At 35.9% G+C, this 22,785-nt stretch overlaps 2 protein-coding genes and 1 pseudogene across 6 annotated transcripts; 2 read left to right on the top strand and 1 right to left on the bottom strand.

The window, feature by feature from the left end:
- Positions 1–794: 794 nt before the first annotated feature.
- On the bottom strand, positions 795–3,063 carry LOC111778144 (heavy metal-associated isoprenylated plant protein 39). Its single transcript, XM_023657811.2, has 3 exons — positions 2,882–3,063; positions 2,470–2,545; positions 795–1,450 (listed from the first exon to the last, which is right to left on the bottom strand). Exons 1-3 carry the CDS (start codon positions 2,885–2,887, stop codon positions 1,011–1,013), a joined length of 522 nt encoding a protein of 173 aa, XP_023513579.1. The 5' UTR covers positions 2,888–3,063; the 3' UTR covers positions 795–1,010.
- Positions 3,064–7,425: 4,362 nt separating this feature from the next.
- Positions 7,426–14,981, top strand: LCBK2 (Diacylglycerol kinase family protein). 3 transcript variants are annotated; one of them, XM_023658721.2, is made up of 13 exons: positions 7,426–7,565; positions 7,712–7,916; positions 8,159–8,235; positions 12,043–12,096; positions 12,171–12,230; positions 12,749–12,826; positions 12,971–13,017; positions 13,129–13,169; positions 13,298–13,382; positions 13,474–13,588; positions 13,870–13,992; positions 14,085–14,185; positions 14,544–14,981. In XM_023658721.2, the coding sequence occupies exons 2-13, from the start codon at positions 7,733–7,735 to the stop codon at positions 14,671–14,673; spliced, it is 1,095 nt and encodes a 364-aa protein (XP_023514489.1). In that variant the 5' UTR covers positions 7,426–7,565; positions 7,712–7,732; the 3' UTR covers positions 14,674–14,981. The 3 variants fall into 3 exon arrangements, with proteins under 3 accessions (XP_023514489.1, XP_086975339.1, XP_086975340.1); XM_087119213.1 differs by lacking the exon at positions 7,426–7,565 and having other exon boundaries at positions 7,572–7,916; XM_087119214.1 differs by lacking the exons at positions 7,426–7,565; positions 12,749–12,826 and having other exon boundaries at positions 7,572–7,916.
- Positions 14,982–19,405: 4,424 nt separating this feature from the next.
- LOC111778658 (protein BPS1, chloroplastic pseudogene) lies at positions 19,406–22,006 on the top strand (annotated as a pseudogene). 2 transcript variants are annotated; one of them, XR_015413131.1, is made up of 3 exons: positions 19,445–19,559; positions 19,653–19,753; positions 20,731–22,006. The product of XR_015413131.1 is annotated as a protein BPS1, chloroplastic pseudogene, transcript variant X2 (transcript). The 2 variants fall into 2 exon arrangements; XR_015413130.1 differs by lacking the exon at positions 19,653–19,753 and having other exon boundaries at positions 19,406–19,559.
- The last annotated feature ends 779 nt before the right edge of the window (positions 22,007–22,785 follow it).

The raw sequence follows: 22,785 nt of genomic DNA, 5'->3' as shown, positions 1-22,785 counted from the left end.
AGAGTACCAGCCTCGATATTATTGGACTAAAAAACAAGATTCATATCTCGATTTTGGAAGAGCCTTTAAAATGCACTTGGAACACAACTGAAACTTAGTACAACTTTTCACCCTTAGACGAGTGAACGAAATGAGTAATTGAATCATATCTTAGAAGACACACCAAGGGCACATGTCATGAAATTTTCAGGTAGCTAGGATGAGCACTCATTCTCATAGAGTTTACCTACAATAATAGCTACCAAGCTGTGATACAGATGTCACACTTTGAAGCATTATATGGTCGAAGGTGTCGGTCATCTTTTGAGAGGAAGTTGGCAAACAGCCGTTACTGGGGCTAAGATTGGTTTAAGCTACGAATGAAATAGTTCAAAAAATCAAACAAATGATTCAAATCGCCCAAAGTCAATAGAAGAGTTATGTAGATTTTCGGTAGAACCCACCACCTTTCCTCCATCGATCGATGCATTATTATTGAATCCCAAGCTCATCTCACACACACAACAAAGAGGCATCCATTAACACCAAACAAACCCCACAAAAATGTATTCAAAACAAACATCATCAACCAAAACTCCATCACAACAACTAATAATTAGGTCAAATCATCGAAGTTTTCTATGCATCTTTACATTAATTATGATATCCACCAACCCAAAAGAAAGAACGATGTGTTTCTTTGTCCTAGAACCCTATATGATATAGTCGAGAAATTCGAGATCATAACAATATAAACAAGAAATTTTCTTAGAACTTAAACAAAATCATGGTTTAATCGAAGATTAAGACATGGATTACAAATTTGCAATCGAAGATAAACAAAATTTATTGAATATTTCTACACAATAAACTAAAATATTGGGTAAACAAAAGAACAAAAAGGCATAATCTTTGTGTTCTCTTATGTACAAGGGAGAGCTTTAGGTTTAGGTTGAAAGGGGTATTAAGGCTCCATTGACATAGTATTCAAAAAATGCCTTGGCTTAAAGGCTCCATTGACATTGTAGCACTCAACAAATAACACAAGCATTTGGGTTCTCTTCAATGCTATGGACCTGATAATAAGTGTTCATGTGAGGGTTATATGCCTTATAAGCCTTCACCATTTCCATCACTGGGTCAGGCAGTGGCATTGCCACTGTCCCAACCAGCTGCCCCTGTTCTTGCTTCCCTTCTTCCTTCTTTTCGCCTTCTTTCTTCGCCTCCTCTTCCTTCTTTGGCTCCTCCTTTTTGGGTTCTCCTTCTTTGCTTGCCTCCTCCTTCTTGCCCTCTTCTTCTTTGTTGGGTTCATCTTTCTTAGGCTCTTCCTTCTTGGGCTCCACTGCTGGCCCTACTGAGATTATCTCCGTTGCCCAATGTTTCCTTAGTTTGCTTACTACACTCACTGGATCCACTGTCCCTATTACTGTTAGCTTCCTCTCCTTCATGTCCATGGCTATTAAATCAATCCCTGAAAACCCATCCAAGAACAATTCTAATGAAAATTTGAGTCGAAAATTGTTGGGGGGAGTCCCGTGTTGGCTAATTTAGGGAATGGATGATCATGGATTTATAGGTAAGGAATATATCTTCATTGGTATGAGGTCTTTTGGGGGGAGCTATAAGCAAAACCATGAGAGCTTATTGCTCGAAGTGGACAATATCATACTATTGTGTAAGTACATGGTTTCTAACGTGGTATTAGAGTTATGTTTTTAACTTAGTCATGTCAAGAGAATCCTCAAATGTTGAACAAAGAAGTTGTTGGTCTTGAAGGTGTAGTCAAAAGTGACGAGTGTCGAACAAAGGGTGTACTTTGTTCGAGGACTCCAGAGAAGGAGTCGAGCCTCAATTAAGGGGGAGGTTGTTTGAGGGCTTCTAGGTCTCAAGGGAGGCTCTATAGTGTATTTTAGGAGTCGAGCCTCGATTAAGGGGAGGTTGTTTGAGGGCTCCATAGATCTCAGGGGAGACTCTATAGCGTACTTTAGGAGTCGAGCCTCGATTAAGGGGAGGTTGTTCAAAGGCTCCATAGGTCTCAGGGGAGGCTCTATAGTGTACTTTTCGAGGCTAAGGCTCCATAGGTCTCAGGGGAGGCTTTATACCATACTTTAGGAGTCGAGCCTCGATCAAGGGGAGGTTGTTCGAGAGCTCCATAGGTCTCAGGGGAGGCTCTATAGTGTACTTTATTTGAGGGAAGGATTGCTAGGAAGGAGTCCCACGTTGACAAATTTAAGAAATGATCATGAGTTTACAAGTCTTCATAACTTTACTAGCCTAAAGCTTTTTGAGGAAGCTCAAAACAAATCCACTCGAGCTTATTGTTCAAAGTGAACAATATCATACTATTACAAAGGTTCGTGCTTTCTAATATCGTATCAGAATCATACCCTTAACTTAGTCATATCAATAAAAATACTCAAATGACGAAAATTCAAAATTAGCTTCAATTCAAAGCTAAGAAAACAACCCAAAAAAAAAAATTGAAAAAACCTGAAAGTGAAGAGACCGTCTTCAAAGCCTTCTGCTTGGCCCTGTCATCATGTAAATCCAACTTCAATATGACCTTCTGCAAAACCCAGAAATCACAGACCAAAAACTGAGATCTATACTTAAAAGGGTCCACATCACAAATCAATTAAAAAAAGGGGAAACAAAAAAAACCCTTTTAACAAAAAGAAAAACCCATAAGAAAAACATAATCAGAACTTAAAAAAACATTAAAAAAAACAGAGACAGAATCATCAGAATTAACACATTTGTCGAGAAAGTTCAGATTTTTTCTTCTGGAATCCTCATGAATGAATCCAAGCTCTAAAACCCATGTCTTAGATTCTTGAAAAAAGCACAAAAAAAACACCATTTTTGAAGAAGAAGAAGAAGAAGAAGAAGAAGAAGCAGAGACCTTCATAGCTGGGGTATGGCGTTACTGAGAGATGGAGAGAGTGAGGGTGTGTGTTTGGGCAGCCGTGGTACCATAGATAAAAGAAAGTGAGAGGGAAATAGTTGAAAACTTTGAGAGTCCAAACAAGAAATGGGCAGAATTGGGGAGAGAGAAAAAGGAGCTGTTTTTTTTTTTTTTTTTTTTTTTTTAAATAAAGGTGAGAGATGAGATGGTGGAGATTTGAAGGTGATCTATAGACTCAGACCTAGCCACTCTGTCCACATTTCTAACCCAATGCATTGCTTAACCTCGACCGACACCTCTGCACATTTGTTTTGTTTTGTTGACGTACATTTGGGGTTTTCTTTTGCGTGACACTCACGCGCCGCCTTTTGCCTTCTTTTCCTCTTCCATGGCTGATCCTTGGTCCCACTCTCCCTTGGTATTTCAGATCTTCTTCCTTTTTATGCTTTGGGTTATTCGACTCATTTCATATGTCAAACAAAGAGTGGATTTTGTTTGAGGGTTATGGAGAACGAGTCGAGTCTCGATTGAGTAGAGGTTGTTCGAGTGCTCCATGTTGGATGATGAAGGTCCCACGTCAGCTAATTTAGGGAATGATATGGGTTTATAATCAAAGAATACTACTATCTTCGTTGGCATGAACCCTTTTAAGGAAGCCCAAAACAAAGTCACGAGAGCTTATGCTCAAAGTGGACAATATAATACTATTGTGGAGAGTCGTGTTCATCTAACATGGTATCAGAGTCATGCCCTAAACTTAGTCGTGCCAATAAATTGAAAAATCCTCAAATGTCGAACAAAGGACTCCAAAAGAAAAAGGAGTCAAGACTCGATTAAGGGGAGGCGTACTTTGTTCGAGGGGAGGTGTTGGATGATGAAAGTCCCATATCGGCCTACTTTAGGCAATGATTATGACTCGAAGTGGACAATATCATAACTCTATAGTATACTTTGTTCGATGGGAGAATTGTTGGGAAATGAGTCCTACATTGGCTAATTAAGGTATTGATCATGGGTCCAAGGCCGTTTGGGGAAACTAAAAGTCTAAAAAAAAATCTTGTATGATATGTACATGATGAGAATTGTCATGTCTAGAAGCATGGAAACATCATGATATGTCATATGTATGTAATATGAATGATATGATACGATTGACATGTAAAATAACGAACTAGCATGAAATACAACCTCAGTATACGCATGAAAGATATAATAAACAATATGATATGAAAGAAGACGCAGCGGAGTTGTATTAAATGATAATGAAAATAAAACAAATGTTGGGACCTCATGCATTATTATGTGCTCATGCATTGGAGGATACCCCTTATCCTTCACGATAGTACGAACGCCTACACTACAAGATTAGTTTATCATAATATTGTCATGACGGCCGCTATTCCTAACAGCTGTCCAGCATCAATAGCTACCAGAGAATGCTCGCCCTACCAGAAAAGGGCCCAGGAGGTGTGCCAACTGACTAGTGAGTCCATACTCACACGTGCGAGCTCTGTGTAGGAAAATTAAAGTATACATCCAATTGCTCGTTAGGATAGTTGTCATAAGAGAATAGACTGATATGATAGGTCTCATTCATGAAATTTTATGTGTGTGCATTTAACCTCAACAGTGGGGTCACGGACGGAGTATTTCTTGAAATATTCAAGCCACACGTACTTCTTTCTATATATTTTGTCCTTACTCACATGTTTCTTAGTAAGTTACCAAAAATAAAATTACTTCAAGAAAAAAATTTATATTTTATTAATATAGATAGTAACTATAAAGTTTATATTATTAAATATGCAGAAACAAATTAAAAAACATCTCCTAGAAAATCTCATTTCTTTAAAACGTTCAAGCTCTAATCCCAACATCCTCAACCCTTCTTTCTAGGTTCTTTCCTAACACAGTCATTTTCACTCAAAGCCGCATGGCAACGGAGATTGGGAACCACGCGCCTCTTTCTCTTCTAATCCTCTTTCCAAACACTTGTTCTTATACACACTTTTAGACAACGTTGAAGAAAACCCACCGAGAGACGGCGGCGCGTTACAATCAGTGACTTATAGTTGTGGTGGGGCTTAAGATTAGCAGTCATTTTATGGCCATATTAATTATAATACCCAAAAAAAAAATTATTAAATTACAAATTTAATATCATTAAATTTTTAAAATTAATAAATATATTTAGAGATAAATTAAAATTTTATATTTGATAAATTTGAATTTGTGGGAGGGAGCCCATAGACACCGTCAAAAATCGAATCCACGGTTTGGACAGGGCCCACCATAGATGGTCGCCACGTCGACCACTGAATCAAGTGACGTGTCAGCATCACACGGTGGTTTGTTGATAATCAGTAATCCTTGTTTTGCGTCCGTCGTGTACTCGGCTCCACGTGATTGGCTTGTACGATAATTTTTTTTTTTTTTTTTTCTTTTTTTTGTTATTACGTGGTAAAAAACTTTGTATCAGTTTGGTGCTGATTAGGAAAATGACGTCATTTTCCATAACAAGAAAAAACAATGGCAAATGTTATTAACTATTTTGCTTTCTCTAAAATAACCGTGGGATGTGGAAATTTGCCACGTAGGACAAATTGGAAAGAGTATATGTACGTGTTTTTTGATCCACCTAAGTAGAGAGGATAACAAAACATTCTGTATAAATACACAGAAACTTTTTCCTAACAGATATATGTCAAAGAGAAAATAAGTTCAAAGAGGATAATATCGGCTAGCGGTGGAAGAACGGAAGCCAGCAAAAACACTGAATCCTGAAGGGGGGTGGATTATGAGATCTCACGTTGGTTGTAATGGGGAAAGAAACATAAACCTCTTTAGAATTAAAACTTATAATTTTGTTTTTTTTTTTTTTAATCTTTTTTTAGATTTTACTTTACTTAAAAATAAAAATTTGTATAAATGACTTAACAACCTAATCCAATCTGATCTATTTAATAAAATTTGTTTGAAAAAATTTAGGACGGGAACAATTGGGTTGAGTCAAAATAGTGTTCAAACATAAACGAGAACATTCCAATATGACTCACGCTCTTTCCTAGAAATTGACAAAAGTGTCCCATAATAGCTTCCATAACTTCTTCTGATTTACGCACGAAGTAGAATAGTTGTGTGTGAAAATTAGGGTATGAATTGAACAAAATATGATACCCAAATCATATATTTTTTTTTTTTTTGGGTCTCTCCCAAAATTCATCTCAATTCCAAAATCTTGTAATGTCTTGATCTATACTTCGCGAGATTTTGTCTGAAGTTGATTGATACACATCACCCAACTTAACCCTTTTAAGGATAACAATTTTTGGTGGGGACTTTATGTGTAAACCGACCTAGCTACCGCTATGCGCTATCCTTTCAAAGGCTTGAAATGAAAAGACCTAAAGGAAGAAAAGAAAACCGAAAGATTTGTGTGTCGTTGAATGTTTTCTGATTGTTAATGTATAATCGAAACTTACGTAAATTTAATCGATAGTCATGTTGAACTCTTCGTGTATTTCATTTACTCTGTCAAATTTTTAGGTTTTGATTTCATCACACGAATGATATTTATCACTCAGATGAGGTAAGGTATGTTGGTGTAGATATTGCGTAAAGCTGAGCCATTACGTTGGGCATAGTCAATGATGCATTGATTCCCTTTTTAAATCTCACACTTCCAATGAACAATCAAATATCTTTCTGTGCTTTCTCACATTGATTTCTGTTCCTCTTTTGTACCCTCATCTTCTTTTCGAGGCGTGCGACATGAGCTTTGTTGAGTATGAAATGTTGCGGTGTTTCCTTCTAATTTAGGTTGGCTTGAAGATGGTTGATGGCTCGTACGATGATGGAACGTGCAAGGTGGGGTGGAGCTGGGTGCCTTCGGACGTGCGGCATGAACCTCGTTGAGTGTGTGACGTTGTGGTGATGCCTGCCAGCCTTGGGCCAGCCCTATGTTTTGAAGGCAGTGTGGTGCTAGAACATTTTCGGTTGGTTGGAATTAGGTGCCTTTGGGTGTGCGACTTAAGCCTCATCGGTACGGAATGTTGCGATGTTGTCTCGTATTTTAATTTACATCTTTGCAAAAAAATTTATTTATTGGATAGTCTCTAAGAAAATTTTATAGGAATGTTATTTATTTATAGGTAGGTTCTGAATTTTTTTATTTATGTATATGGATGTCGCTTCGTACTCAGTGACTCAAATTCTAAAATTAAGTGTATTTTATTGGGTAATCTCTTAGAAAATTTTATAGGAAGTACCTGGAGTAAAAACTCAGAATGCTGGAGTTCGGTGCGTAGGGACAATCTTCTCTCTTTCCCTCTTTAAATCGAGCAGTACAATAACCTAACCATGTCTAGAAGAATACTGAGATCGTCAAATGTCGAATCCCATTCATGGTTGTTGCCATCGTTGCTGTCGTTCATTGTTTTTTGATAACAAAAAAAAAATTATAATTTAAACAGAGTTAGTGCATTTTTTGAAGATTTAAAAATTTAATTGTAGTGGTTTTTTCTTCAATTAACGTAACCAACCAAAATCAGACGTTATCCAAATGAACAGAGTTTTTTCTTCAAAATTGTTTTGAATCAAAGAGCCCCCTTCGATCACATTCTGATTTATGCGATCAAATGGACGTGAATTGCCGTAAAATGGTTATTTCCCCAAATCTTAGGTAAGCTCACGAGAATCTTTTTCTTAAGCAATGGCGTTGGTGTTGATGAGAAGCTTTGTCATCTCCTCAATGCTATTTCCTATCTTGTCTTCTTATTATTACTCTTGAATTCATATTGTATACACTTTCCTAATCAATCGGAGCAGAAAAATTCATCGATTAAGGAGATGGTTGAATGCTTTTGCTATCATTTAGCATTCAGACCTTCCATGGCGACAAAACCCTTTGTCACTAGGGCCGAGCAACCCATCGCGCCCGATCTCAACGCCGACCGATCAATTTTTCATCGTGGGTCGTCTTCTTTCTCCTCTTCCGGTCGTCGCGATCTGGTTTTCGTTGTTAATCCTCGCGGTTCGTTTCTCGTCCCTTCGTTTTCATCTTCGTTGTTGGAAAAGATAAAATTTGTTGAGGAATGGGGATTTTATGATGTGGGGTTTGTTGTATTTTGTGGAATTAAAGACTGTAATCCCTTGAGTTGATTGTAAATTTTCTTGAGATTGTTCTTTTTACAAATTTATTTAATGCTTTTCAAGTTATCGTGCTGTTGGGTGATTTCTAGTCGTGGATTTGCTCACGTTATAGCAGTAATGCAGGTGCTAATGGCAAGACGGTGAAGGAATGGAAGAAGCTCGTTCCATATCTACGCACTCGCCTTGGTGAACATTATAATGTGAGTTTCTTTTTCTCTTGGTCTCTGTAGGAAGCTTCACAATCTCCATTGAAGTCTATTTAGCTTGTTGAATGTATAAGGAGCTTATTAGAAAGAATGTTCTGCGAAAGAAATACTAGATTCATGGACTTCGGGGATGTTTGGGAGCTGTTTTCAGAGCTACTTTTCTGTTTTTATGAGAACAGAAGTTTAGTTCGACATGTTTGGAATTTGGATATCTGTTACTCAAGAGTTGTTTTCCATACTATCTATCTATTTGTTGGCCTGTTCTTGGAGTAATTGAATTTGTTCTCCCTTCAAACGTCATGAAGAGTGGGCCTTGACATCATTTTAGAAAAGGATATTGTTAAATTTTTTAAAGGGATCACAAACATGTGCTTGCTTGGACTTAGACTGAGAGATCTAGTCTTAGTATTGATCGAGTATTGCTTTCCTTACATACAACTCACACAAAGGTTATCCAACAACACCATTTTGATTGAATAACCATGTGATTGTAAGTAGAACCAATCAATTTGCTTGCTGCTTCTAAAAGCTCTATGTGAAATTCGAGCAGAATCTTCTTCAACTCCAGCGACAAACCCATGCGACATCGGTCATCTTCCTTGGCTGAGTTAATTGCAGTGTTTGAACAAAAATGACACGCAAACCTGTACTGCAACCTGCACCCTTTAGTGATCTTTTCCAATGTAAGTGCGGCACTCCCTCCTCGGTGGCAGTGAGGAACACCCAAGAACAACGGGAACCTGCTCCATCATGGCTAATTAATGACCTTTTGCTGTGACCCACTTCAAGGACTTCAGATAAGATTCCCATAGTTTTTAGAATTGCGAGTTTGAACTTGTTTGATCCTTATGCAGAAAGGACTGAAGTCCTTTTTGGCGCCATATATATGTTAATGGTTGTTGCATCCCCCAACCTCTCCACCTTTGTGCTTACCCCTAGATGCCCAACAATCTACCTTGTCCACCATGAGAGCCATGCGAACAGAGTTGGTTTTTGTTTATTATCTGACGAAATCAGCAATGCAACCTTATCCAACTGCAACCCACGACATCCAATGGCCTTCCAAGCATGACAACTTGTTGCAACAACCTTACACAAAATTGAAAAATGTTGAATATGTGAAAATTGGGTGAGTCTGATAACCATAGAAGATTGAAGATCGTGTGAAGATTGTGTGAAGGTTTACCAACAACATTTTTGGTTAGTGAGTATCCAGTAGTTGGTTAGTGGAATTTGGGCTAAGGTGTCAACACCAAAAGTTCAAAGAATGTGGTCATTGGAAGATTGCAAAAGCTCATCCCCCACCCTCACAGACCAAGTCCCATGGCATCACTTCTATACTTCTAAAATGCAACACTGTCATTGATAGAAAGATCTATTCAATTGAGCTAGATGAAAGATATAGGGAAACAAGAATAAAGTTATCTGAGATCACCCGATACAGTTTTTTTCATTCATTGAAATGACTCTTTCCAATAGCTAAACCATTTAGACAGAGAAACTCGCCGACAAGAAGGCACTATGGCTTAAATCTCTCTGCTCTATAGAAATGGTGGTCTTGAGAGACTTTTTATTCTAGTGGATGAAGAACGAAAAGGATGGATAGTTTTCCTCAACCTCATTGAAGATTATCCTTCGTTGTTCCCCAAAAACCCTGATCAACATCCAAAACCTAATGAGCATCATAATAGAAAGCAAGACCATAAACATTTTCTCTGACCCTTACAACCCTTGCATACCGTTAAAAAACCATCACAAAAGGCAGGAAATCTAGAGGCAGATATAGAAATATACCTTTGGATCCTCAACAAGAAGGCAAAATAGTCATCATAGAGGTTCCCCCCTCCCCCTCCCTATCCTATGTGATACAATGATGATCATTACATGGAAATACTTCCACAACGATTTGTTCATGACAAAAGAAGCATTCCATCCCTGCTCAACGATTTCTGCTATCTTAAATCCTTTTAGGACGACAAGATGACCGCCATTCCACAGCAAAGGAGCAGGTCTCTTCACTTTGTAATAAAAAGGATTGGCAAAACGTGGGAAGCTATCTATTGAAAATAGAACCATGGTCAGATGAAAAAACACTTGAACTACCTAGTGGCTCCTTCATATGGAGGATGGATTAGAATAGAACTGGGGAGCTCAATTTTGATCGTCTTGCCCTTTTTGTTTAGGATCGAGAAGTATGTTTCTACCTCTGTCTTTATATTTTCTGACATTTGTAGTGGTTTTTTAATGATAAGCAAGGGTTGTATGGGTTAGAAAAATGTTTGTGGTCTTGCTTTCTATTATGAGGTTGATTGGAATTTGGTTGTTGGTTAGGTTTTTTGGTGGACGATGGGGGTAGTTTTCAGTGAGGTTGAGGAAAGTTGTCCAACACCACGCTTTTTGGACATGCATTTGCCATAGGGTGGGTGATGGAGGAAATACATCTTTTTGGACTGATTCTTGGATTGACAACACCACGCTATTTGCAGTATCCTCTTTTATATAGTCTCTTCATTGCAAGATGACCACATTCAAAGAAAAATGCAAAGATATGAACAAATTCTAGAACCTGCAGCTCTGTAGGAATCTAAAGGATAGCGAAACTATGGAATTGGCTGAATTAAGTCTTTATCTTGCCCCAATTGTGCTGCCCCAAGAAGCAGACTCATTGAAATGGCGTTCTAGTGCTGACGGGGTCTTCACAAAATCTTTGATGATGTATATGAGGGAAAAGGTAGATGTCATAAACCTCACACTAGCAAAGACAATATGGAAAGGAAATCATCATAAAATGAAGTTTTTCCTTTGGGAAATGGTGCATGAATCCATTAGCACAAGTGAAAACCTTAAAAAGAAATAACTATAAAGAATGCTCTAGGTGACTCTATTTTGGTGCCCTTTATGCAAGAAAGACAACATATCGCAAATTTACTTGTTTATGTAGTGTACATATCCTTATAATTTAAGGATAAAGATCCTCAATATCTTTGGATGACACCTCACTTTTCCTAGGAAGGCAAAAGAGTTATTGAATATGGTCTTAACATACCCCCTTCAAGAATGAAAAATCTCTACGATGGACAAATCTCATTATCAGTTTCTTTGGTATCTATGGAAACAAAGAAATAAATGAGTATTCATTAAGAAGACACAAACTTATGGGCCCTTCGAGAATTTGTTTACCACATCATTTATTGGTGTAAATTGTTTCACACTTTTTTCTTCCTATAGTTATACCTCCTTCATTGTAAATTCGGAAGATCTTTGTAAGCATCATGGATAACATATCCCTTTTGTAAATTTCAAACATTAGTGAAATTATCTCTTATTAAAAAAAAAATAGAACCAATCAATTTTGGAGCTCTGGTCTACATGGATCAAATCCTCAATGACAAAGGAAGACCTTTTGATAGCTTTGTGGATAATATATCCCTCTAGGATCACTCTTGGTGTAAATTTTTTTCTTTCTTTTATGGCTACAGCCTATTTTCTCTTTTGGCCAATTGGAAGTCTCATGGTAATGTAGTGCCAATTGGCCAATGGTAGCATCGAATGGCTTGGGTTTGCTTCACTCACTTTTCTTATATTTATCTCATCAATGAAATGCCAGAATGTTTCTCGTAAAGAAAAAAAGGAAGTCTTATATTATCCTTGAAAATTTTATATCCCATTTATACCTTTTCCATTGCTCTACCTTTTTTAAATAACCTACAATTTACGTGTATTATTATTGCTTTCTTATCTACTAGTCACTTGGGCCATATTTAAATCAATATGTTGATTTTTTTTTTTCACTGTGGACAGATCTGTGAATCTTTGACCTCGGGTCCTTGCCATGCTATCGATATAACGAGGGAGGTTAGTATGGATTCTTTCTTTCTAGGACTTCAATTAGTTACTATCAACCTTTCTGTTGACTTAATGAGCTTCAGGCAATTCGGGAAGGTGCCGATGCTGTCATACCTGTAGGAGGAGACGGAACTTTTCATGAGGTATGAATTGTGTAATCTCATGAGAATTATTACTGTTAGTTTGGTTTTCAATGCCTGACTCAAACTCGGTTCTTAAATTACCTATTCCTTTTGCTGCTTTTGGTTTCGGTTCCACCAGAAAGCCAAGCCAAACTGCCTGCACATCTAAGTTGAATGATGTGATTGGTTTATGGCCAGTATTTTCTTGTGTTTCTCTTGGGCCTCAACCAGCCTTTTGAAGATACTATTTGTTCTATTCTTTAGTTTTGGAAGCCTGAGATTTCAATGGCAATGTCTAACCTTGAGTGTTGCTTGTTGAGGAGGTCTTCTTCTCCTACTACTTAATAATGATCGGTTATCATAATCTGTTTGCAATAACGATAGCCTTTTTAGTTGGCTTTGATTCTAGCAGCCCTCATGGATTTTCCATTAGATATGAGCAAGAATTCTATAGGCGAAGTAAAAGGTTCTAGGATTTTGGATCCATTGTATACGTTTGTCTTGATGGGTGAGGGGATTAACCTGCTTCTGATTGGCAGGTGGTTAATGGCTTCTTTTGGGATGGAAAACCTGTTGTTAATAATGATGGAGAAGTTCATAAATCAACCGCACTCGGTGTAAGAGACTGCTCCGTAGTTTCAATCTAACCTGTCTATTTGATTACCTTAACTGCTAGTTTATCAGTCTGTGACTGGTTCAGATTATTTACATGAACTTATGATATTGAATTGTCAGACTACTTAATTATTGTCTCCTTGCAGCTTATACCCTTGGGGACTGGTTCAGATTTTGCAAGAACATTTGGTTGGTAAGTGTATGTTTTACTGCATTGTGTTTTTGTACAATGTGAGAGCTTGCTTTAAATTAGAGCACTTCCTCCATGTGGTTAAGCAAACTGGGTCAACATTCTTTTAATTAGGAATAACAATCCTATTGAAGCCGTGGATCGTATAGCTAAAGGTACCCTTGTTTCACTTTTTTCATTCTTATCTCTTTGCCTTTTGTTGATTAAGTACTTAAAATGGCTCTATTTATCCACCCAATAAATCGCATTAGCATTCTTTGTTCATGTAACATATTCTCTGCAGGATTGAGGTCCCGAATTGATATTGGGGTTGTCAATAAAGAAAATGGAGAGTATCATTACTTTGCAAATGTTGCAGACATTCATTTGTAAGGTTAATCGAAACAGTATTGTTGATGCTAACTGATTAACTCAGCTGATACCAGACAACTAATTATTATTGCGTGGAACTTTTTGCAGGAGCGCTAAGGCTGGGTTTTATGCTGCAAGATACAAGAGATTTGGAAACTTATGCTATGTTATTGGTGCTTTGCAAGGCTTTATAGGACATAAAAACAAAGACTTTAAGATTAAGGTTAGCAGGCCCAGGCCCACTGCGAGTAGATATTATCCTTTTTGGGTTTTCCCTTTTGAGCTTCCACTCAAGGTTTTTAAAATGCGTCTGCTAGGGAGAGGTTTCCACACCCTTATAAAGGGTGTAAGGGTGTTTTGTTTTCTTCGCAACCGATGTGAAACTCATGTATTTTTGTACAATAACAGTGGTGCCTTGAGGTGGTTTCAAAATGTAGAGCATGTTAGAGAGCATTGTTACCATCATGATTTGATTTCATTTCTGTTGTATGCTATAACTTACAGGTTGACAACGGTGAATGGGAGCTGTATCCACAAGTAACTTCCTTGTGTATTGGAAATGCTAAATACTTCGGCGGTGGAATGAAAATCGTGCCGAACGCCGATCCTTCCAACGGGAATCTAGAGGTAGAATTTATTTCCGGAGTTTATTTGATTTCACTGTTTCCTTCATTGTCTCATTGATTCATGTATCGCTTGCCCTTCGATTTCTGTTGCAGGTAGTAATACTTCAGGATTTCAAGTGGTACGATTTCATCCTTAATTTACATAAAATATACAATGGGACACATTTGACAGTGAAAAACGTATCATCAAGAAGGTTTGTCATCTCTTTAAGCATTATATATCTGTATTTTCTTCCATAGATCTTCCATTTTCAATTGTATGGAGAATTTGTTGTGTTCACTTCTGTCAAGTTTTGCTTTATAAAAACTTTCATCCAAACTTATTGGAGATGTTTTGTTCACCTAGCACTGAAGCTCTAGGAGAAGTTTTATGTTGCTAAAATTTCTGGCATTCTGATGCATCCTCAACCAAAGCTATATATGATTGCTAAAATCTTTGTTGACTATATATAATGAACTTGGTTTGAAATTCTGGACCGACATCAATGTACTCGTCCATGATTGAATAAATCTCGAGTATCATCAGTTTATCGTTGCATTTTTTTCAAGCAGTGTTCGTTCGATCGAAGTGGAAGAAGTTTCGAGCAGTGGCAGCATTTACGTTCAAGCTGATGGGGAACACTTGGGATTTCTTCCAAGGAAGTTCCATATTCTACCAGCTGCCATTGAAATGATCTGCTGAATATGAGCCAAATTTGAGTGGACAAAGTGGGTAGCAGTTTTGCTTTCGGTATTTGCTACAGTCCCTTAACGCCAATTTCTGGTTTTGTTTATATACCTTGGAGCAAAAGTTTAATTTGGTAATATATCTAAGAACATTAGACTAGATGTTTTTTTCTCTTTTAGTTTTCTTTTTTCATTTTTTATTTCTACGTGTTTGGAGAATTCAAACTCTTTCTTCTTAACGGAGAGTATATATCCGAAAGAGTATATGTCAATTATCCCTAAACTAAACTTATTTTTTAAGATAGAGTTGTGAGTTTTGATTAATATTATATGGATCAAACTTAATTCTGGGTAAAATTTATTTCGATTTTTTTTATTGATATTAATTATTTTTCTATTAGAAGTTTTATTTTATTTTGGTACTAGTGGGCAAATTTGCAAAATTTAAAATAAAAGGTAAACTTGTATAACTTATGTAAGGGTCAATGTGATAAATTTTGATATATTTTTAAGATTATGGGTTTTTTTTTTTTTTTTTTTTTTTTTATAATATATATTTTTATTTTATAAGATTATGTTGAATTTTTGGATTCAAATTACTTCCAACCGAATTAATAGACTTTTAAAGTTTATTGAGTGTTCAAAATGTTCAAATAGACTTTTATAGTTTCAGAATGTTCAAAGTCTATTGAGTGTTCCAAATGTTCAGTATCTTTTAAATTTCATATTCTTTTAGATATAAAATTCAACGATTAAGATTTTATTAGAGGTTTGTATTTTCAAATGTAAAATTTATCAACGTATCAAACATTCTAAAATATGTTACCTATCGGATTAAGAATGTTATTATTATTGTTAAGATCAAATTTAGAGGATGTTTAAACATTAATATTCTAAAACTTCAATTTCGTTCCACAATATCAACAACTAGATTGATCCAAAAAAAAATAAAATAATTAATTAATTTGAAAAAAAAGTCAAAGCTTGCTTGTGAATTAAATGATCAATATTAGGATTATAACACATTAATAAAATCAAATTCATTTCTACAAATTTAAATTTCTTCCATATCGAGTTTATTTCCTATAAAATTTGAAAATTTTCACTTAGAAATAATTTTTTTTTTTTAATTTTGTACAAATAAGTTTTAGTTTGATTCTATATTTTAAAACATATTATATATATATATATATATATAATAAATGTTGAATTTGAATTATTTAAATGTGTTTTAAAAAAAAATTAAAATGAAATAATTTTAAATATTTAATGTTGGTAACTTAGGTCCATGATTTGTAAATGTTTGATGTTAGGGAAGATTTGTTTAAATAATTAAAATAAAATGTTGGTTGAGTTGAATGGTAAACTCTATTGGAATAACTAACTCAACATGCGCCCGTAAACATTAACTGGCATGCACCCGTTAAGGGTATTTAGTAATAAATTATAGTTTACCATATATATTATATTTGATATTTTATTATAAGACAAATATCTAATATTTGCCTTATTACCATAGTATCTTTCCATTTATTGTTATTTTCATTTATTACTATTTCCATATCCTTCTAATTTGTTTGATTATAAATAAGATAATTTTCACACCATTTAGGTGTGGTGGATTATGCAAACATTGTTATGGTATCAAAACCCTTTCGGTTTAACAACCTCGATCCTTTCTCATCAAGGGCAGTCTTCATGGCTGCCGCAGGCGGAACCGATTGATTACTCTTCGGCTCAACCCTTTTGACCTCCAAATCATCATTCGTCATACTCTGTACATACAACCTCACCTTTTCCAAACATAGTCTTTTTCGTTTTCTTCTCAATTTTCCCTTCATCCTTCATCCTTCACAGAAACCCTAATCTTAGAATCTTCATCAGCGTTCTCTTCGAAAATATATAGAATCTTGATAAGCCCATCGACCTTATGCAGAGATTTACCTTTGGAATTGGGCGCCGCACTGGCCTCTTCGCCAACCAAGTTGCCGCCACCCTTCTCGCCAAAATTGGCTCCTTCACCCAATGTGGAGACTCTTCTTGCTGCCCTTCTTGCCATAATTGGCTCCTTCGCCCAATGTGGCGACTCTTCCGGCTTCAACATTATCTTTGTCCCTTGCTCTAGGTTTCCCCTTCTATGTCTTGGGGTTAGACATATTCTCACCAGAGCCAAGGTAGCATCGTCGCTAAGCGACAATCTCTCTTCATGGGTTAGACATATTCTCGTCGAAGCCAAGGCAGCATCGCCGCTGAGCGGCGATCCCTTTCGATGGCCAAGAAAGTGTTTCTCTACGCCTCCTCTGAACCAGGTTGTTGACATCTTCACGAAAAGTGTTTCTCAACCACTTTGAATTTTTCAGATCCAAGCTTCACGTTCGTTCAAATCCGACGCTCAGCTTGCGGTGGGGTGTTAAGGATATTTAGTAATAAATTATAGTTTACCGTATATATTATATTTGATATTTTATTATAAGGCAAATATATAATATTTGCTTTATTTCCATAGGTATCTTTCTATTTATTGTTATTTTCATTTATTACTATTTCCATATCCTTCTAAATTGTTTGATTATAAATAAGATAACTTTCACACCATTTAGGTGGGGTGAATTCAGCAAACATTCTCAAACTAACTCAACATTTCATATTAGACCCAGACCAATCCAACGGCATGCGCCAGTAAACATTAAATATTGGATTTTAGCCACATGTATGCATGTGGCGGTGATTCCTCTCCTTCATATCCCTCACACGGGTTGAGTTGAAATATTTTTGGTCCACTATCTTCTTTACTCTTTTACACGATACTGTTATGAGTTAGGTTGGGTTGTCGAGTTGTTAAAAACAGTACAAATGTAAGCATAAATCATAAACATTGTGTTAAAGATATTTAGTCATGAATTATATATTATCTTATATATCATACTTTTCATTACGGCTTACCATAAATATCATATTTCTCATTTTATCATAGGCATATATCTTGTATCCTCTTTCTATATGATTTTGTCCTCTTTTGATTTTCCGTTTTCTGCTTCTCCTCAAGGCTTTAAAACGCGTTTGCTAGGAGAAGGTTTCCACACACTTATAAAAGATGTTCTAATCAATTCATGTCTAAGGATACCTTGGATTTGACACATATTTAACCTCCAATTCATGTAGAGAAGTAGGTGCACGTGGAATAAGATCGATCTAGAGAATATGACGATTAAGAAAGGCTTAATAGTATTAAAAGTTACTACATATACTAATAAAGTGCATTTTCTTTTTCGGTGGCTCAATCATAGAAATTTCAAAATTAAGCGTGTTTTGTTTTGAACAATCTTATTTTGGAATATCTCCTGAAAATTTTCTAAGAAGCACGTGAATAAGGACAATATGTGCTACAAGAATTTGTGTTGGTCTGTTCGGACAAACTTCACTCTTAGAAATGAGAAATAAGAAACTGTGACCATATTGTAGGATAATGTCAAGGCCGTAGGTGTCGAAGGCGAATCTTGAAACTTGATCCAAGTCTTAAGCATGAAGCGTATGTACCAAATCCAACTGATTTGCCCCACACATATTTTAGATTATCTCCCGAAAATCTTTCTAAGAAGCATGTGAATTAGGACATGATGTGTTACAAGAATTCGTGTTGGTCTGTGGGGACAGCCTAAAACGTTATATAGCTTATAGTTCGACATTTAAGCCAACCTTATTTTAGATTTTTTTTTTTTTCTTTTATATTTATATAATAATAATAATAATAATAAATAAATAAATAAATAAAACCTAGCACACCACTCTTATACGAACCAATATTAAAATAACATACCTACAACATTAACTAAACGTGAACCCAACTCGCTATTCCATGACTACTCAATTGTTCATCACTGATATCAAATTCTAAGCTCGTGATCAATTAACATGTCGTAATTTTACCTTTATTTTAAGATTGACAAAATGGTCGGCATCATAATTCATTCCCGACAATTATGAATCGTAAGGACTAAAATAAAATAATTTTAAACCATAGAAATATAATCGAAACAACGACCCGACCCATCGTTTTTATACGGCCCACCTATTAAAGACAATTCAAGTTGATAAGTTCACAAATAAAATTGTGGAATAGTTTGGCCATTGGACTTCGTCAAAAGGTGGCCACACCCATTGCCTCCCCATTAAATATGACCATATAATTTTAAATATCGTCAAATTACCATTTTGTCCCTACATTTTCTAGCTAATTTCGATTTAATCCTATTAATTTTCAAATTAATTTTATAAAAAATAATATTAGAATTTCCATAAAATTATTTCTATCTTTCTTTTCTAAGACGTTAACACTTTTTTTTTTTTTAATAAAAAAATAAAAATATAATAATGTAACGTTCAAATAAAATATATCATATGTCAACTGTTTTATTTTTTAATTAAATAGGTTAGAAATTAAAAAAGGAATTAATTACCATATAAAATATCATCAGTATTTAATTAAATTGAAAAATGAAAAACAAAAAGACCAAAATGACCTTCAAGTTTGGCAAAGGCAATTTGTGAAAGAAACCCTAATAAACCTTCAAGTTGTCGTCTTTCTTTTTCTTCTTTGCATTTTCCGTCTCTTTTCACACCTATATTGTCACAGTCCCCACGTTTCAACTTTCCCAAAATACCCTCGCTATAATCACCGATAAAAAACCAGCCTCCCCCACTCCCAAACCCAATCAAAGCTGGCCACGTCGCTATACCTACTCCCCTTGACTCACCTGCCCGTGATATTATCAAAGTCTCCCCTTCCTCTTTTTCTAATACCTCATCTCCTCCCAGTTTCCTCCGCATACTGAAATTTCAACGCTGCAGAAAAAAAAAAAAATCCTTCACAGAAATTTCGATCGATCTTCGTTCAACTACACGGTATATTTCGTTTCCCTCGGATGTTTTTTGATTCATTCGATACATTTAGGATGATTTTTTAGATTTTTTTTTTTTTTCTTTTCCATTTCCTAGTTCTTGGATTTTCGTTTCTTCCTTTCCCGTTCCTTTTGGAGTCGTCTGGTGTGGGTTCCGGTGCTCTTTATCTGTAGGAGTTTCGTAGATCTAGCTCCTATGTAAGTAAGCTTGTTGATACTTGCGTTATTTTGTAATTTTTGTAATTTTTTTTTTGGATATCTGTTTGGTTTCTTGTAATATTAGGTTTAGATTTCCATGCTTTGTATTTGAGTTTGCTACCATCTGCTTTTTTAGTGATTCTGGAAGAGATTCGTTTGTTGGAGGTTTTTAGAGGAGCGTGTAATGGATGTTTGAGGTTTTGACGATCTTTATGTTATATTTGCAACTGAAAGGATAGATTAGTAGATTTATAAACGAGATCTGAAGACTTAATATCTGAACAACTCAGTTTCTATCCTTGGTTTAGGGATTTCGTTAAAAGGATGTACTCTATGAGTTCAATTTGATTTTAGTTGATTAGATCTCTGCAAAACAGAACTACATAAGGCAAACTAAAGTGAAATTAGTTTTGTTTTGTTTTTTTCTGCTGTCTTTGTTTTTATGATGGTTTTGAAATTGGATCCATAGATCTATGTTTGAGATATCTGTTCTGTAAATATTCGTTGATAAGAAGAGTCTGTTTGTTTACTCTGATCTTGTTATGTGAAACTTAAGCTATATAATGATTTTGATGATTTTTTACAGCTGATATTCAATTTTCTTCCCTAGTTGGGAATTAGGATGAGATGAGAAGAAATTCAGTTATATTTCCTGTCTTTAATTGTTTTGAATCTCTGCAAATCCTGAAAATAATAACTGATTCGTGCAAGAAGGTTGAGGTGTTTATGGCTAGAAACATCATTTCTCCATCTTCTACCTATATTTACTAGGAAATTGGATATAGGGATTTTCCTGCTGTTGATTGTAGATGAAAGTTTCAAATGCAATGCTCTAAAAAATGAGCTTACAAGTAATTCTAACTTTTAAATATTCGGATCATTAATTTTTTATTTCCTGATGTAAAATACGGCTGAAATATTCTACCTCTTTTAATCTTAAGTTATACCTTTTAATGTGGTTTAATACATTTTGGCAGTCAATACATAGCATCAAGAGCTCATAGTTCACAAAAATGAGCCGCCCACAGACTCCCCCCAGACAATTTTTCCCCTTTGGTAACCCATTCCGCATGATATCTCCAAAAGGTTCGAATTTGCCTTCTAAACTTGCTGCAATATTGAATGCTTTTGAGAGAAGCCTAGCTGAAAGACTAAGAAAGCTCCATCCTTCAAGTAAAGATGACGTTCTTAGCCTTTCATGGATGAAATTAGCAATGGAGTTGCTTTGTGAAACTCACAGTGATATTAAAACTCTTATCAAGGAGTTAGATCTCCCAGTGCCGGACTGGAATGAAAAGTGGATCGATGTCTATTTGGACATCAGTGTGAAATTGCTTGACATCTGTAATGCTATTAGCTCAGAGCTTTCACACTTGAACCAAAGCAACCTCATGCTTCGATGTGTCACCCATAATTTGGATTCTGCCGAGTTAAAGCGACTCACTCGAGCCCGTGCTTCCTTAGGTCAATGGAGACTGAACATCAGCTCCTCAAATTCTAGAATTAAGAATTGTTGTACAATCCTAGACAGCCTTGGAGAATCACTTGATCTTCCAAAAGTAAAGAACTCAGCCAAAGGTAAGGTTCTGATGCTCGCTTTATACGGGGTGAAGGTACAGACAGTTTTTATGTGCAGTGTCTTTGCCTCAGCCTTCCTAGGTTCCCCAAAACTGTTTGATCTGAAAATTGCTGATACATATTCATGGGGACAAACTTTCTCCTCCTTGCAAAATGATGTAAATAATGAAATTAGAAGTACATACTCACATGGAAAGTTTACCCCCCTGAAGGAGCTTGAAGCTATCGACCAATGTGTGGCCAATCTTCATAAAATAATCCCGGAGAATCCAGAAGTTGAAGAAGCTAAACCGCTGGAAAACGCTGTATCGGAGTTGCAAGGAAAGGCCGAGAAACTTTCAGAAGATCTTCATTTGCTTACTAATGAAGTGGACAGCTTTTTCCAGATCGTTTTGGCAGGACGTGATGCTCTGCTATCTAGCCTGAGGGATTCAGAAACCATATGGAGCTGAACTTGAGAACCTCTGTACAGGGCTAGGTTTGTCTCTCTTGTGTTTCAACTAAAGTATACTAATTAACTAACCGTAGTGTAGTGTAGTGTAGTGTAGTGTAATAGTGTTATAGTCTTTGGTTATATGCTTAAGGCTTTTGGGTTGTATTTCTTATTAACGTGTGTAAGACCGAACTTTGAAATGGTAATATGTAATACATATGGGGTTTCTATGTTTGAGCAAATGGTTCTTTATTTTTTAGAATTGAATTTCGTTCTTTAGTTCCGACCTTTAAAATGATAATCCTAACAGTCCTAGCCCACCCTTTGGCTCGATGTCAGGAGAGATTTTCATCTCTTTATATGGAATGTTTCCTTGGGATGTCAAGAATTTGAGGTTCGTCTTAATTTCATGATTTTAAATTTATTTAAATGTTAAATGGGACTTTGATGAAGTTATTATTGCATGATATAAAATTATTTTGCTTTTGTTAAATTAGAATATGTATAACAATATATATTATAAATGGCATAATATAGTAAAATAATGATAATACAAAATTCAAACATATATCAGGTTCATAAATGAGTTAATAATGTTGTTAAATAATAACAATAATAATAATAATAATAATAATAATAATAATACAAATTGATTGAAGAGTTTGCATGCCCTTATACGGACGACATCGTCCATGTTGAAGACGATGTCTGCCTACCCGTTGACGTGGATGCCAACTCTTCTCCCTTTGCCGACTGTGAATGTGGTGGCCGTCGAGTACAAAACTCTTGAAACTCATATCAGCGTCCTTGTTCAAGTCCATAGCAGCAGTTAAGGCCATGTCAGCAGAAGTTTGTATGCAACGAACGCTTTTCAACGGGTGGCTTTATCTCAGTTGGCGTCGTCATCTATATAAGAGACTCGTCTTTACCTGGAAAATAATAAACGTGGAATGAGTATTTCAAAATACTCAATGACCTATTGTTGAGGTTAGAAGATATGGTTCATTGGCGAGATCTACTT

The sequence above is a fragment of the Cucurbita pepo genome, chromosome 17 (assembly GCF_057944985.1).
Source record: "Cucurbita pepo subsp. pepo isolate OVF chromosome 17, ASM5794498v1, whole genome shotgun sequence".
In the NCBI taxonomy this organism is placed as follows: domain Eukaryota; kingdom Viridiplantae; phylum Streptophyta; class Magnoliopsida; order Cucurbitales; family Cucurbitaceae; genus Cucurbita; species Cucurbita pepo.
This window is presented reverse-complemented; position numbering and strand designations above follow the sequence as displayed.

Bases quoted from the DNA above. Each gene is read 5' to 3' on its own strand.
- LOC111778144 (XM_023657811.2), bottom strand. The intron at 1,451-2,469 runs GTTTTTTCAATT...ATGGGTTTTCAG, and splicing joins GACGGTCTCTTCACTTTCAG to GGATTGATTTAATAGCCATG.
- LCBK2 (XM_023658721.2), top strand. From the start codon at position 7,733: ATGGTTGAATGCTTTTGCTATCATTTAGCATTCAGACCTTCCATGGCG. The intron at 12,097-12,170 runs GTTAGTATGGAT...AATGAGCTTCAG, and splicing joins CTATCGATATAACGAGGGAG to GCAATTCGGGAAGGTGCCGA. The intron at 12,827-12,970 runs GTAAGAGACTGC...GTCTCCTTGCAG, and splicing joins ATAAATCAACCGCACTCGGT to CTTATACCCTTGGGGACTGG.